General features: G+C 24.7%; 3 protein-coding genes across 3 annotated transcripts; 2 read left to right on the forward strand and 1 right to left on the reverse strand.

Annotated features, from left to right (window-relative positions):
• Positions 1 to 468: 468 nt before the first annotated feature.
• LOC122719887 (WD repeat-containing protein 36) lies at positions 469 to 3,441 on the forward strand. The gene is made up of 3 exons (XM_043946124.1): positions 469 to 2,057; positions 2,158 to 2,435; positions 2,534 to 3,441. The coding sequence occupies exons 1-3, from the start codon at positions 524 to 526 to the stop codon at positions 3,386 to 3,388; spliced, it is 2,667 nt and encodes an 888-aa protein (XP_043802059.1). The 5' UTR covers positions 469 to 523; the 3' UTR covers positions 3,389 to 3,441.
• Positions 3,442 to 3,694: 253 nt separating this feature from the next.
• Positions 3,695 to 5,741, reverse strand: LOC122719891 (nucleoporin NDC1). Its single transcript, XM_043946132.1, has one exon. It carries the CDS (start codon positions 5,507 to 5,509, stop codon positions 3,785 to 3,787), a length of 1,725 nt encoding a protein of 574 aa, XP_043802067.1. The 5' UTR covers positions 5,510 to 5,741; the 3' UTR covers positions 3,695 to 3,784.
• Positions 5,742 to 6,414: 673 nt separating this feature from the next.
• LOC122719892 (ras association domain-containing protein 2) lies at positions 6,415 to 10,989 on the forward strand. The gene is made up of 10 exons (XM_043946133.1): positions 6,415 to 6,562; positions 7,137 to 7,231; positions 7,317 to 7,447; positions 7,542 to 7,617; positions 7,691 to 7,831; positions 7,959 to 8,132; positions 8,208 to 8,702; positions 8,818 to 9,100; positions 9,174 to 9,393; positions 9,613 to 10,989. Exons 1-10 carry the CDS (start codon positions 6,523 to 6,525, stop codon positions 9,671 to 9,673), a joined length of 1,716 nt encoding a protein of 571 aa, XP_043802068.1. The 5' UTR covers positions 6,415 to 6,522; the 3' UTR covers positions 9,674 to 10,989.
• The last annotated feature ends 3,939 nt before the right edge of the window (positions 10,990 to 14,928 follow it).

Below are 14,928 nucleotides of genomic sequence, written 5' to 3' on the forward strand. Positions count from 1 at the left end.
ACTTACTATTAATGATGCTTTTTTTATTTCATTCCTTATATATAAAATTTATATTTTCACTTGGCATATTAATCTTTATATATATATTATCGTTATTAAATAAATATATTATTACGTATATGATATATCTAAACGATATTATAACACAGAATATTTTATAAATAGTTGAACCATTGTTATAATAAAAATATAACAATTATAAAATTGTAATTTTATCGAAACAAATAATTAGGTTAATATTATACGAAATAATACATTATTTTCATATTCCAAAAACATTCCAGAAAAGTATATTCTAAAATAATATGTTCATTTAAAATTATGAATCTCATGGAAATTTCTTATGGAAATATATGTTCAAAGAAACTATAAAAATTATTTTGAGTGCACTCTTATTGAATAAAGTAGTCTATGGTTTTCATCATAATCACTGCTTCCATTGAATTGAAAGCATGATTGTATATTCTAACCTAAGTTTTTAGATGAAATACTTTATTATTTTTTACTTAAAATAAAAAGAACAATGGGACATAGTAAAATATTTTTAAGAAATCGAGCATTAGGATATGTTTCTAATCATATTCCTCTCATCACGAGATATATTAAAAGACGAAAAGAAAATCTTATAGTAACGTGTACAGGTAATGCATTCCATACATATAGTTGTTCGCACTTTACACTTCTTAGTGTATCAGGAGTACATCCAGGTGAAATCACATGTCTTGCGGGAGATGTTTATCACGTTTATACAGCATGTGAAAATGAAATATACGCTTGGCGAAGAGGATCAGAAATAAAACATATCTACAAAGGTCATGATTGCACAGTGCATACTTTATTACCTTTTGGACCGCATTTAGTGTCTGTTGATGAAAATAGTAATGTTAAAATATGGGATATTAAAACAGAAGAGTTAATAACAGAACTTACTTTTAATAATACACATTTCAAAATTACAACACTAATGCATCCTAATACTTACATAAACAAAGTATTATTTGGAAGTGAACAAGGTCAATTACAATTATGGAATTTGAGAATTTTAAAATCAGTTTATACATTTAATGGTTGGAACACAGCAGTTACTGCACTTGAACAAGCACCGGCAATAGATGTTGTAGCAATTGGTTTAAATGATGGAAGAATTATATTGCATAATTTAAAATTTGATGAAAGTATTTTTGAATTAATGCAAGATTGGGGTTGTATAACATCCATTAGTTTTCGCACAGATGAACATCCAATTATGGCTACAGGAAGTTTAGATGGTCATATTGTATTTTGGAACTTAGAGCAACGTAAAGTAGAAAGTCAACTTCATAAAGCTCATTTTGGAGCTGTAACAGGATTAAAATATTTACCCAATGAACCACTCTTAGTATCATCTTCTCCTGATAATTCTTTAAAATTATGGATATTTGATTTAGCTGATGGAGCTGGAAGACTTTTAAGAATCAGAGAAGCTCATTCAGAACCTCCTACTATTATTCGTTTTTATGGCAATGAAGGTGAAAATATAATAACTGCTGGTAGTGATTCTTCTGTGAGATTATTTTCTACCATTTCAGAAATGTTAAATAAAAGTTTAGGAAGAGCATCTTTTAATAGAAAAGCTGCAAAAAAAAGAGGAAGAGCTGTTGAAGATCCTTTACAAATGCCACCAATTACTGAAATTGCTATGGAAGTAACAAGAGAAAAAGAATGGGATAACATTGTAGCAACACATTCTGGTTTGGGTACAGTTACTACATGGTCTTTTGATAAAACAAGAATGGGAGAATATAAATTATTTCCAGAAAAATTTAAAGGCAATCATAATATTACTGCAAGCAGTGTATGTTTAACAAAATGTGGAAATTTTGTTGTTATTGGATATAGTAATGGATATGTAGAAAGATTTAATATACAATCAGGAATCCATAGAGCTAGTTATGGTACTGATAAAGGAGCACATAAAGGTCCTGTAAAAGGTGTAATGGTAGATCCTTTGAATCAAGTTGTAATTACAGCTGGAAAAGATGCATATATAAAGTATTGGAATTTTAAACCAAAAATAGGTAAAAAAATGAATTATTTTTATATCATATATATTAAAAAGGATGTATGTGAAAATAATAAAATATAATAATTAATAATAATTAATATTTTAATTTTAAGGTGATACAGAATCACTAGCAAAAATGATACTAAATGAGCCAATTGAATGGATACGATATCATGATGAAAGTTCACTTATAGCTGTAGCATTGGAAGATTTTAGTATTGTATTAATAGATCTTGATACTAAAAAAATTGTTCGACGTTTTGAAGGACATAAAGGGCGCTTGACAGATGCATGTTTTAATCCTGATTCAAGATGGTTAATAACAGCATCTATGGATTGTACAATTTGTACATGGGATATTCCTTCTTCTAATTTAATAGATATTTTTCAGGTATATAAAAAATTAGTAAAACTCGATTTAATTTTAAAATATTATTAATTTACAAAAATTCGAAAATATTTAAATATAAGTCAAATATAATATTTTAGATTCCAGAAGCATGTACATCATTACATTTTTCCCCAACTGGAGAATTTCTTGCTACAACACATGTGTGTAATCTAGGTATATATTTATGGTCGAATCGCACTCTTTATTCCCATATTTCTTTAAAAGCAATAAATAAAGATGATCCGATTCCAATGATCGGACTTCCCAATTCGGTAATAGAAATTAATGATAGTAAAGAAGATGAACTTTCTGAACCAGAATTGGAGTATATTTCTCCAGAACAAATTCAGGATAATCTTATTACAATGTCTGGTTTAGCACACTCTAGATGGCAGAATCTATTAAATATAGATATTGTTAAAAAAAGAAACAAACCAAAAGAAGTACCTAAAACAGTGGAAAGTGCTCCTTTTTTCTTACCAACAATTCCATCATTAGAATTGAGATTTGATTTTTCGGATGTTACGAATACGGACACGAATAAAAAATTTATCGTCCATCCTGATTTTCAAAGTCTTACTGTATTTGGCAAATCTTTACTATCTGTAGAAAATAATAATTATCAAGAAATTATTGAAAAATTAAAATGTATGAGTCCAAGTTCTATCGATTTTGAAATTCAATCACTTTCAGCAGATGAAAAAACATTGACTATCTTATTACTTCATTTTATGAAAATGATTTATTATATGATAGAAAGAAAACGAGATTTTGAATTATCGCAAGCTTATTTAGCTGTATTTTTAAAATGGCATGGAACAACAATAACAGAAACTGAATCCTTAAGAAATTATTTAAACATATTACAAGAAGTACAATCCAAAACATGGTTAATATTAAGAGATAAATTGTTTTATAATCTTAGTGTTGTACAAATGTTAAAGAAAATGTAAAATTTTATTATAATAAAAATATAATTTTTTATAATATTTTTTATTATCGCAAAATATTTTTTTAAAATTTATAGAAAAGTCATAAATATTTGAAAAATAATTAATTTATTATAATATTTTATACATTTATTTCAGTACATTTAGAATTTAATTTACAGTAATTTTTTTTTAAAAAACATTGTACATCCATAAGTTACAAAGTTAAATAGAAAAAACTGCATTAATTATAAATACAATTCATGTATATAAATATAAAAAATAATCATATACTTTTGTAATATATTTTAATACCAAATGTATTTTAAGTGTAAGTAAAAAATATTTATAAATATGTATATACATTAAGGTTTTGTATTCAACAAAAAAAAAAATTTATTTCCTATATATAATTAAAAATTATTCTCTATAAGTGAGAAAACTGTATATTTGTTCCATTGTTCTGGTTTCTAATGCTAAATCTTGCATATAAATTTCAAAACTTGTAACAATTCTGTAAAGGCTTCGCTTTGTTGCAGCACGTAAAGAATAGAAGATTTGTTTAATAAATTTATCATCTCCATTTTGTTTTTTTGCCATAATATTCGATTTCTGTAATTTATCAAGAGCTTGTTTTAGCTCAAGTAAAGTGTTAATTATAAGTGGTAGATCTTTTTGGGCAATTCCATAAGTATCTTCAGTTAATGATACTACAGCTAAAGATGAAATTGCATCTGCAGCCCAAATTACCATTTGTCCATTGAATAAAATATGACACACTTTACCTCCTTCTATTTCCCCAAAAATGTAAGAAATAAGTGGTTTAGAAAGTAAATATGTCAAAAAATTGTTCCATTTTGTTTTTATAAATTTTTGAATGAATAATTCATCATCTTCTTTTTTTATGTCAGTTTGATCAGTAGGTAATTGTATTTCTTCTTTTACTAAATTGCGCATACGATATACATATTCTTTTTGAAATGTACTAACATGTGTTATTGTTGAACATGGAGCACATGGAGGTATTTCTTGTGGTTTAACATATGCTGCAGTAAGATCATCAGAAAATTTTTTAATGAGACCAATACATTTTTCTACAATACAATTCCAATTATAAGGGTGGCCTCCAGGTTGACTGAGTGTAAACAATATACTCCTTCTTGTCTTATCTTTTTGAACTATTGTAACTAAATCTAAATATCCTAGATGTTGCATTATTGGTACTTTATCTATAGACAATGCTTCAGAAAGTGTCATTCTAGATTCATCAATGTCAAATACATTGTTCTGTTTGAATTCAAAAAGAACCCATTCTGTCAAATATAATTCAAACAATAAATACATGCTATTAATTGCTAATACAAATATCAATTGATATAACCACAATTGAAAAATCAATGAAAAATTCAATAAATTAGAAATATTACTCAATGGTTCACTTTCTAATTGTGCAGATGATAAAAATAATATTGTACAACAACAATTATAACCTAAGAAATAATAAGCAATTAAATAATATAAAGTTGGCCATATACACTCAATCATCAATGATGGAAGTAAGGAGCATATTCCTGTTTTAAATCTTGAAAATTTTGATGAAAATATTATAGGAAATTTCAAATATTTCGTATGAAAGATACTAGTCTTTAAGAAAAAATATAATCCACTCCATAATCCACTTAGAAATAAAAAGTAATGTTCTTCCTTTAAACATGTTCCATAAACTATATTACATTCTGTCATTAAAAAACCATATCTACCTCCTTTGATTGATAAATGCATCCAAACAAGAAGGCCACCAATGATAATATGTAATGCACCCAGTAAAATATTTTGTGATGTAAATATTCCACAAAATTTATTAAACCTACTTTTTAAGTAAGGTGGTACATTTGAATAATTTTTGCTACAAATAACTCCTTGAAAAAATGTAACAGTACCAAGAACGCAGAAATAACTCCACATTCGAAAAGAGGTTATTGCTATCCATGTATTTTGAATCCATGATGTGTAATCCGTGTTTAAATTTGTAATTAAAAATAAAAGAGTCACAAGAAAGAATTGTACTGCTATACTGGAAATTATAGCTAAGAACATTCTTTGCATTAACAATTCTTTACATCCTTTTTTATTCATCTGCATCATTTTATTTACTTTTAATGGTTAACCTTTACTTTCTTGATAAAACTTCACAAATTGTGCAATTCAAAATTCTTTTCAATATATTGAATATATTGTTAATATAAATTTTTTTATTTTTAATAATATAATATTTATATATATATTTTCAACATTTTTTCAACATTTTAACTTTTCAAATCTGTATTGTCAAATTGTTAAATTGGAACGATATAAATCCGTACTTTTAAAAAGCCGGTATGTTATAAAATTTCCGTTGAATTTATTAAGCGCGCCATTACTATTGTTCTTATAGAACGAATATTAAAGTCGATATTTAATATAATTGTATTATATTAATTTATTATAATTGTTATATATATAAATATATAATAAAAGACAGACATATTTTATTTATAATAATTTTTATATTACATTACATATATTAAATATGTATATGTTTATTAAAAATATATATATGTTTATCAAGAAAGATACTAAAAAATATATAAAAATTCATAAAAAGTAATTTTAATGTTAATAAAAAAATTAATAAAATTTTAAGTATTAAATTAATTTAGTTTTTTTGAAAAAATTTTAATTGATCTTAATTAAATAATAAATTAATCAATTAATCATATGTATATATAATTGATAAATATAATAAAATTTAATATCTAACAATTTTCAATAAATTCTTTAGAATCGAATATATCATTGTAAAAATTATTTAAAAAATTATAACAGAATATTTCATTAACAAAAATTTATGAATGAACGTATATACGGTTGTCTTATAGTTTCCTTTCTATTTTGTATTCTATGATCTTAGTAAAGAAATGTAAGTCAAGTGCTTGATAAGTTTTCGAACTCGAAGAGAAACTATTCATTATTCAAAGAGGGTTGCCTTACTAGTAACATCTTTAATTAACCCGCATGTCATTTTCAATGCGCCTATTCATATAATATAAACAAAATGGTTTAGAATTTCGTAAAAATTAATTTTTATTATTTTATGGAGATTATAAGAATTTGCCGTCATGTGGAAGTGCCATAAATGCGGAAAACCAGTGTATTTCGGTTAGTTTCAATCAATCGTATATATTAAAAAGGCGTACTAATTTTGACAAGTACCATTTCCTGTCATTATGATGAATTGATTTATTTTTTATTTATATGAATATTATATTACTTATATATTTTATGTTAAAAAATCATTTTACAATTATTTTTTTATATTTCAATTGAATTTTCCGCTTTTAATTAAAAAATTATTTTTACAATTAAAAAAGTAATTGTTTATTGTCGTAATATATGATTTAATATTTGAAATTTTTAAACAATCATATAAATAAAAACAAAAATTTATATACTAATTTAAATAAATATTTTAATTTGTTAAAATTAAATCAATAATTTATAATTTAAAAATAAAACACATGTTGTATATATTTGTATATATTTATATAAATATTTATTATTTATTAAAAAAATATATTTATTAAAAAATTAATAGAATTATAATTTATCATAATGTTATATTTTTATATTATAAAATATAAAGTTTTTATGAATATGAAAATGGAATTAATGTACTTTATATAAATATTTATTGTTTTTAAAATATTTTAAAATTATTTTAAAATGTGTCTAGCTGAACGCAAACAATCATTGGGATATGACTGGCATCCAGAATGTTTAAGATGTGAAGAATGTGGAAAACGTTTAAATCCAGGCCAACATGCAGAGGTGCAACATTTTTTAATAAAATTATTAATAAAAAATTTTAACATTGTAAAAGAAAATTCATAATTTTTTTTTTATACTATTATAGCATAAAGGTGTACCATATTGTCATGTACCATGTTATGGTGCTTTATTTGGACCACAATTATTTGGTCACGGAACAAGAGTTGAATCACATACAAGTTTTGGAAAAAAAGAAATTCGACCATCATTGCCCAGGTATATAATTTAAAGTAAAATAATATATATTTTAATGTTTCATTAAATCAATTTTATAATGAATATTTATGATATTATAATTTTCTATTTCTAGATCACATTTAGAGTCAAAATTAAAGGTTTTCAATCAATATTATGAAGGCAAAAGTGGTGGAATAAGAAGCCGTGAAGTAAAGAAAATTTTTAATTTATTTTTATGAAAATATAAAATTAATAATATTAATTAATATTAATTCATAACAGGTTAATGGAAGATTGATATTGGAAGGTGCACTTCGTATTTATTGGGGTGTTAGAGGAGTGATTCATTTAAAAGAAGATGATGATCAGCGTACAGTAGTTACAGCTCGGAATAGAAATTCGTGTAGACGTAGTGTTTCCGATGTACGTATATTTTTATGTAAGAAGGAAGGAAGAAATATATATATATATTTATATTATATATATATATATCTATGTGAATGTAAATATATTAAATATTTTATTGCTATTTTGTAAATTTTTTTAATAGAGTATAGAAGATGAGGAAAAAGAGGAAGATTCTGTTAAAGAAACTTGTGAACAAGATACAGATACTGAAACAAAATCTATTCCAACTTCTCCTGATCATCTTAAGAGTCTCACTTTACCAATGAAATTAGATGTTAAAAATATGGAATGGGATGAATTGGATGAACTGCTTCAGGTTAAATATCGATAAATATTAGGATTTTTATATTTTTTATATTTTATTTATTTTAATTTTTTTTGTATTTTTCAGGTTGAACGTAAAGTTGAAGATGGAAAGAAGTTATATCAAACAATGCCCGAAAATTTGCCATCAATTAGTTCGCAAACTTCTGACACACAGCCTCTTTCTTCTCAATCCAGTCTTGATAGGTCTGATTCTCGAGAGAATTCAGAAATAGACAGTCCAAATCATCAAACTAATCGTGGTAATGATAGTAGCGTAACTAGTACACCCACGCACAGTATAGGTAGTTCTTCCGGTACTGATACACCTATTTACCATGGTACACCAAATCGAAATGGAACGCTTCGAAGGGTAGAATATTTCGATAATTTGGAGAAAAATATATCTAACAACAGATCTATTAGTACTGATGATAGTTGGATAGAAAAAGGCTTAAATCGATCAATGTCTGGTCCTGATTGTCTTCAAAGACATCGAACTGATAGCGATACAGATTCTGTAAATTCTTTACAATTTAGAGAGGATGATAATATGACAATGTCTACTGACAGTGGATTAGAGGTGCTTAGCAATTATAGTTTTGCAATTATTATTTTACTTATATTACATTATTCATAGATATTTATATATCTATATCATCTCAGTCACTATATTTATATTCATATAATATTTTTAGCTGGATGGCGTAGTTTTACGTCGAAAACAAGGATCCACTGCAATTAGACGTCGTCCGGGTGGTAGACGCCAATCGCGTAGTCGATTACGTCGACGTTGTTCGATTAATGGACATTTTTATAATCGTGAAACTAGTTTTTTCACACCACCTCATGGATCTCAAATGTCTGTTTGGATTACAAGTTTGGTAAATACTCAAGAAGTTATTAATCTCATGTTAGATAAATATAAAGTTGATGCGAAGCCAGATAATTTTGCATTGTTTGTAGTCCGTGATAATGGTGGTAAGTAAAATTATTTTAAAATTATAAATCATTTTATTAATCTTTGTTTTACAAAGATAATTTTTTTTTATAGAACAAAGAAGATTAAGAGACGACGAATATCCGTTGGAGGTTCGCGTAGTATTAGGTCCACATGAAAATGTCGCGCGACTTTTTTTAGTGGATAAATTGTCGACTCCAGAAATTAGTTCTGATGTTGCACAATTTCTTAATCTTTCTTTAGCAGAATGTCACGGTATTTTACAGCGTTATCATTACGAAGAGGAGCGTCAGATTCTTTTATTGAAAGAAAAGTATGATTTTTCAAAGTTGTACATAAGTTTTAATTTCAAATTCTCTTTTCAAATATTTAAATCATATTTATTTAAAAAATCTTAATCATTTATATTTTTATACTAATTGATAATATATATATATGTGTGTATTTTTGAATAAATTGTATTGTATTAATTAGTGAAAATTAATTAAAGAAAAATATATTAAATTATATATTTTTTTGTTTTAATTTTTAGATATAAGGAGATGCGAAGAAGAATACGGCAAAGAATGGAAGAATTGAAGGTTCGACTATAATTAGTATGTATTCATAATGAACATTCAAATATCTACATCATTATTTTTCTATTAATTTGCACTCGAAGATTTTTCTTTTTTTTTAATATAAATTATTTGATAGAAAATGTGTTATCGTAATCGTTTTAAAGATATGTATTGCACAGTACATAATCTTTAACTTTAATAATCTTAATCTTTTAATTTTTTATTGTTTATTTTAACATTCAAACGTAGAGTCATTCTATATGCAATTATGATTGCAAATTTTGTATAATTTTTTTGAATGATTCATTATTGGAAAAATGATTTACGTTTGAATATATCGAATGATAACATTTAATATATCGAATGATAACATATTAATATTTTTTAGCTTAAAGTCTTATCGTTACATTATTCAAATGTATTCATTATTTTTGCATCTTTGTTGCATTTATTTGTAGTCGTTAATGTGCAGCTACTATCAAAACATTCAGTGCAATTTAATTAGAAATTCAGTGTATCTAAATGATATATATATATTGTATTTTTTAAGTCGACTGTGCATCGAGCGATAGTCATACAGTCACGAATCATTCTTTAACGCAATATCTTCTAAATTGCTATTCGCTAATTGTTGTATTATGTATAGCACTTAATTTGAACTTCTAACATTGAAAATGAAATTATTGTAATTTAAAGTCGATTAAGTATCCATGTAGTACACAAACATCGATATTAAGTCAATTTTCCAATGACTTTTAATATCGATACAATGAGAAATATTTTATAGAAAACTGTTTGCAAATTAGATGTATAATTGTTAAAATCTAATGCAAGGCTGTCCAACTTTTTACCTCGTGAGGTTTTTCTAAATTTTTTTTTCACATAGGTGCCAAAAAAAAAAAAGAAAAAAAAAGAAAAAAAAAGAAAAAAAAATTGAAAAAGAAGAGAAAATATTATATATTAAACAATAAATGGAAATAGAATTTTAACGAAGGAATTGTTGAATTTAAATGAAAATATTAAAAAAAGCAGAATGTTTTAAATATATATATATATATCGTCCAGATGAAAATGACTATAAACAATTGTACCTTGAACAATGTTAGTTGGACAGCTCCATAGATGATGAGATTGTTATTAACCAATAGTAACTTTCTACACGTGTCACTGCCGCTGGATCATTGAATAAATATTTTATCTGTAGAATATAATAAGAAATATCGAAAAGAAAATTGCTTTTAAAGATAACTTAATTTCTAAAGATATTTTAATTGATCAATGGTGAATAGCTCTATTTGAATGGAATTTCAGGGAACCAATTTTAGTAGTAGTTTTTAGTTTTTGCAACATTATTGTCGATGATGATTAATCGTAACTAAAATTTAAGAATTGATAAGTTTTGAAAAATTCTTTTTGCATATAAGAGATAGTATATTATGAATATACTATTCAAATTTCAATTTAGAAATTAAAATTATAGTTATATTTATCCTTATTGGGATTAATAGAATTACAATTATAGTTATATTTATCCTTATTGGGATAGTTTAAATTTTTAAAAATAATTGAATTTTTCCAATTAAAAAAATTAAAATTAGAAAAATAGAAAAAATAGTTTCATGTGTTAATGATTTTAATATTTTTTATGCTGAAAATATTTTTTTATAGAATCATAATAATTATTAAGTTGGCATTTTTTTTAACAAAAGAACCATAGTGACCATATTTTTGGAAGAATTTTTAGAGATTTCTTTTTATGAATTACTTCAAAATAAGTGTTTTATGAAATATATATATATATATAGAGTTGTTAAACAAGAATGGAATTAAATTATTAATTATTAAATTTAATTTTTTTTTAACATGAATTTTTTTTATATGCAAATAAATTTTATTCTGAATAATTTTAGAAATGATGAAAATAAAATCTTTCTTGAATTTTTATCAATTTTACGAAAAACAAGAGATTTTCTTCACCACAACTCGTTTTGAAGTATCTCATCATGTGTTACAGAATTTTTATTAGCAGTTATTACATATTTAAAAAATTTCTAATTTTCATATATAGATATAATGGAGATATTTGCGTATTAGTTATGATTGTAAAATCATATGCTTAATGTTGCACAGCGTAACTGATTTCCAGTGGAAAAAAAAAAAAAAAAAAAAGAAACGTGTACAGTGATATACAACGGTAGAGATAAAATTTCCACCGTTGTTTATGACAATATCCACCGAGCATATAATCATAATTTTAAGCTAGTCACACTATTAAATAATTATATACGTATAGACGATATATCTATAACAAATGTTTGCAAATCAAAAATTTTAGATAGATAAAATATATTTTTCTAAATTATTTAAATTATCTAATTTTTTAATAATTATTTAATTTTTAAAAATTAGATTGTATCATTATTTGGAATTAATGAAAATTAGAATGGATCATTACTTTATTAGAAAAAAAATTATTAAATAAACTATAATTTATTAATTATAAGAATTTAACATTTTGACGTCTCTGTTTTATATATTGAGATGATTTACTATAGCAATATTTAAATTTTTTATTTTTAACAATAAATATATATTTTTTAATTGTATATTTTTGAGAAATTCCTTTTAATTTTAAATTTTAAATTTAATTATTCGTTTTAATGAATTATTAAAGGAATATTAAATTTAATTATTTTATGAGTTTTACTTATCCTAATAGATTATCTAATGCAAACAAACGTTAATTCGGTCTAATAATAAAAAAAATCAAATATAATCATATTATACAATTTATCTTGTTTTTCATTTGTTTGCTGAACAAACATTGTATAAGATGAATCAATAATCACTGCCACCTTCTTATTTTTAAAATTATACAAATCAGCAAAATACTTGTTTAATAAAAATTACATAGAAAAGATTTTTCTACAAAAATAAAGTAAAGATTATAAAGTTATACGTGAAATGTCTGATCATAAAAATACTGAAACTACTTGCTCTCTAATCAAACAATTACAAATAGATATGTATTTAAAAAAAAAATTTTAATATTCTGTTTCTGCAAGGATAGAAACATATAATTTTATACAAAAAAATAAAACAAAAAGAAAAAACAAAAATAAAAAAGAAAATGGAATTGATATTCATATCATAATATTAATTCTTTTATAAAAATATTATGCAATTTTTATTAAGTTTTATTTCTTTATTTTACACATAGTCTCAGTAATTATTATTGATCAATTGTAAATATATAATGAAAAAAATAATATAAATTAAAATATTTTTATCTTAATAATAATAGATAGATTTTTTATATTATTAAAAAGATTTAATTCCTATAATTTCTATCTAAAATATATTGTTTTGCAAACATTCGAGTATGATACTCAAATATCAATTTTCAATCATCGACAATTTTTATCACATCTTGAAATAGATTTTGACTAAAATAAAAAAAGAAAAAAGAAAATGCATTAAAAAAGGAAATTGGACCAAAAAAAGCTGCGTATATGCGTATATTTTATATAATGAAAACAGTACACGTTTTATTTTTTTTTTTTTTGCCATTTTATTTTATTTTACGATAATAGAAAGAAAAACGTGTTCGAAGTATAGCAATAGTGTAAGAATAACAAATTTTGAATTTCTTTTTCCAAGAAGTTGAACAATAGATTTTTAATCGATTCCCTCTAAGGCAGCTTCCATTTTTAGTTATTACATTAAAAGGAAATTGTAATAGCGATATCGTATAAGAGCGCATTTATAATCGATATCACACCTGTTTCTTGGTTTTTCCACTCTCGAACGAGATATTTAGCGGATGTTCTGTGAAATTTTACATACGTAAAATCCGTGAAATGTGTTTCGATGGGATAGAAACGAGAACGTGGATGATGAAGTTAGAAAAAAAAAGGAAGACAAGGGAGGGAGAAAATAGGGAATGTGTGTACAATAAAAGTGAGGGGAGTTTGTTCAGAGATTAAATAGATTTAAAATACTCCGTACCATGACATATTGAAGCGAATATTGACAAGAATAACGATACTTGATGTATCGAGACGTAACGTATAGGTACGTTGATAATGCACAGTCCAAAATACGAGGTATATTAAATGTGAAATTGTAAAATATATATACAGAATGTATCTGAAATTTGTATGAAATCGTTGAAAAAGTAATAAAGTGATTGCTTCTTTTATATAGATTATAGTTCATTTACTCACCATCTTATCGTTCGACCTGTTATTCTTCACGATATCGAATGTTTTTTCAAGCAATTTTAATCCCAAAGATTGTGACGTAAAAATTGTATTAAATATATAAAAATACATAAAGGTTTTTGGAAAAAAATTCAATTTTGAGATTGGACAGAATGTATTTATTTATCTTTGAAGTACGTAGAGTAAAGTAGATCAATGCAATGTTATGAGTAGTGTATCGAGTAGTAATTGTCATACGAGTTGCTAGGAACGAGTATGTATATCCACAACACCGAGGAGCTCAGCCGCTCAATTTTTTTTTTTTTTGCACGACACTGATATACATTAAACGTTACAAGATAGCAATAACGATTATCACCGTTGTTCATCGTTATCATTGACGTTACCATAGTACCTTAGCCACAACTTTATTACATGACTTACATGATCTTTGGCATCGTGGATACCAGGATTCAACAACAATACACGCGTTCACGCGCACACGTACACACACGCACGCACATTTACACACGTATCTCAAAATCCTCAAAATTTAATATCATTTCTCGCAGCTTTTTTTTTTTTTTTTTTTAAAGTAACGCGAAACACGGCATGCTGCTTACAATTATTAAACTTAGGCTTCCTCGCATCCCAGTCACACAGACTGGAAATTAATAATATCGATTTGTTTCCTCCGTGACGATTCTCTTCCTATTTATCAATTCGTTTTCTTTGTTTCTTTTTTCAGGAAGTTCAATAAAAAGTACAGAGTTTGAGATTGTATATACGTAAAATAGATTTCACTTAATTTTCTAAATTCTATCATATCATAATAAAAATTTATTCATTGATATCGAATTACTGTTCCATAAAATTACAATTATACATTTTAAGAAATATAGAAGATTGTACAAAAAAAAAATAATCTTAACATTTGCAACAAAGGTAAATATTCAAAAGTCTGTACTTTTTATGAATTTCAATCCTCGAAGAATTCTTAAAAAAACATCATTTCCAACGATTTTTCGGTTTCTAAATATTTAACAAATATTTATTTTGTTAAATATTTAACAAAGAATTAAAAGT

Source organism: Apis laboriosa, unplaced genomic scaffold (assembly GCF_014066325.1).
Source record: "Apis laboriosa isolate Shangri-la unplaced genomic scaffold, ASM1406632v1 scaffold9_cov152, whole genome shotgun sequence".
NCBI classification, from domain to species: domain Eukaryota; kingdom Metazoa; phylum Arthropoda; class Insecta; order Hymenoptera; family Apidae; genus Apis; species Apis laboriosa.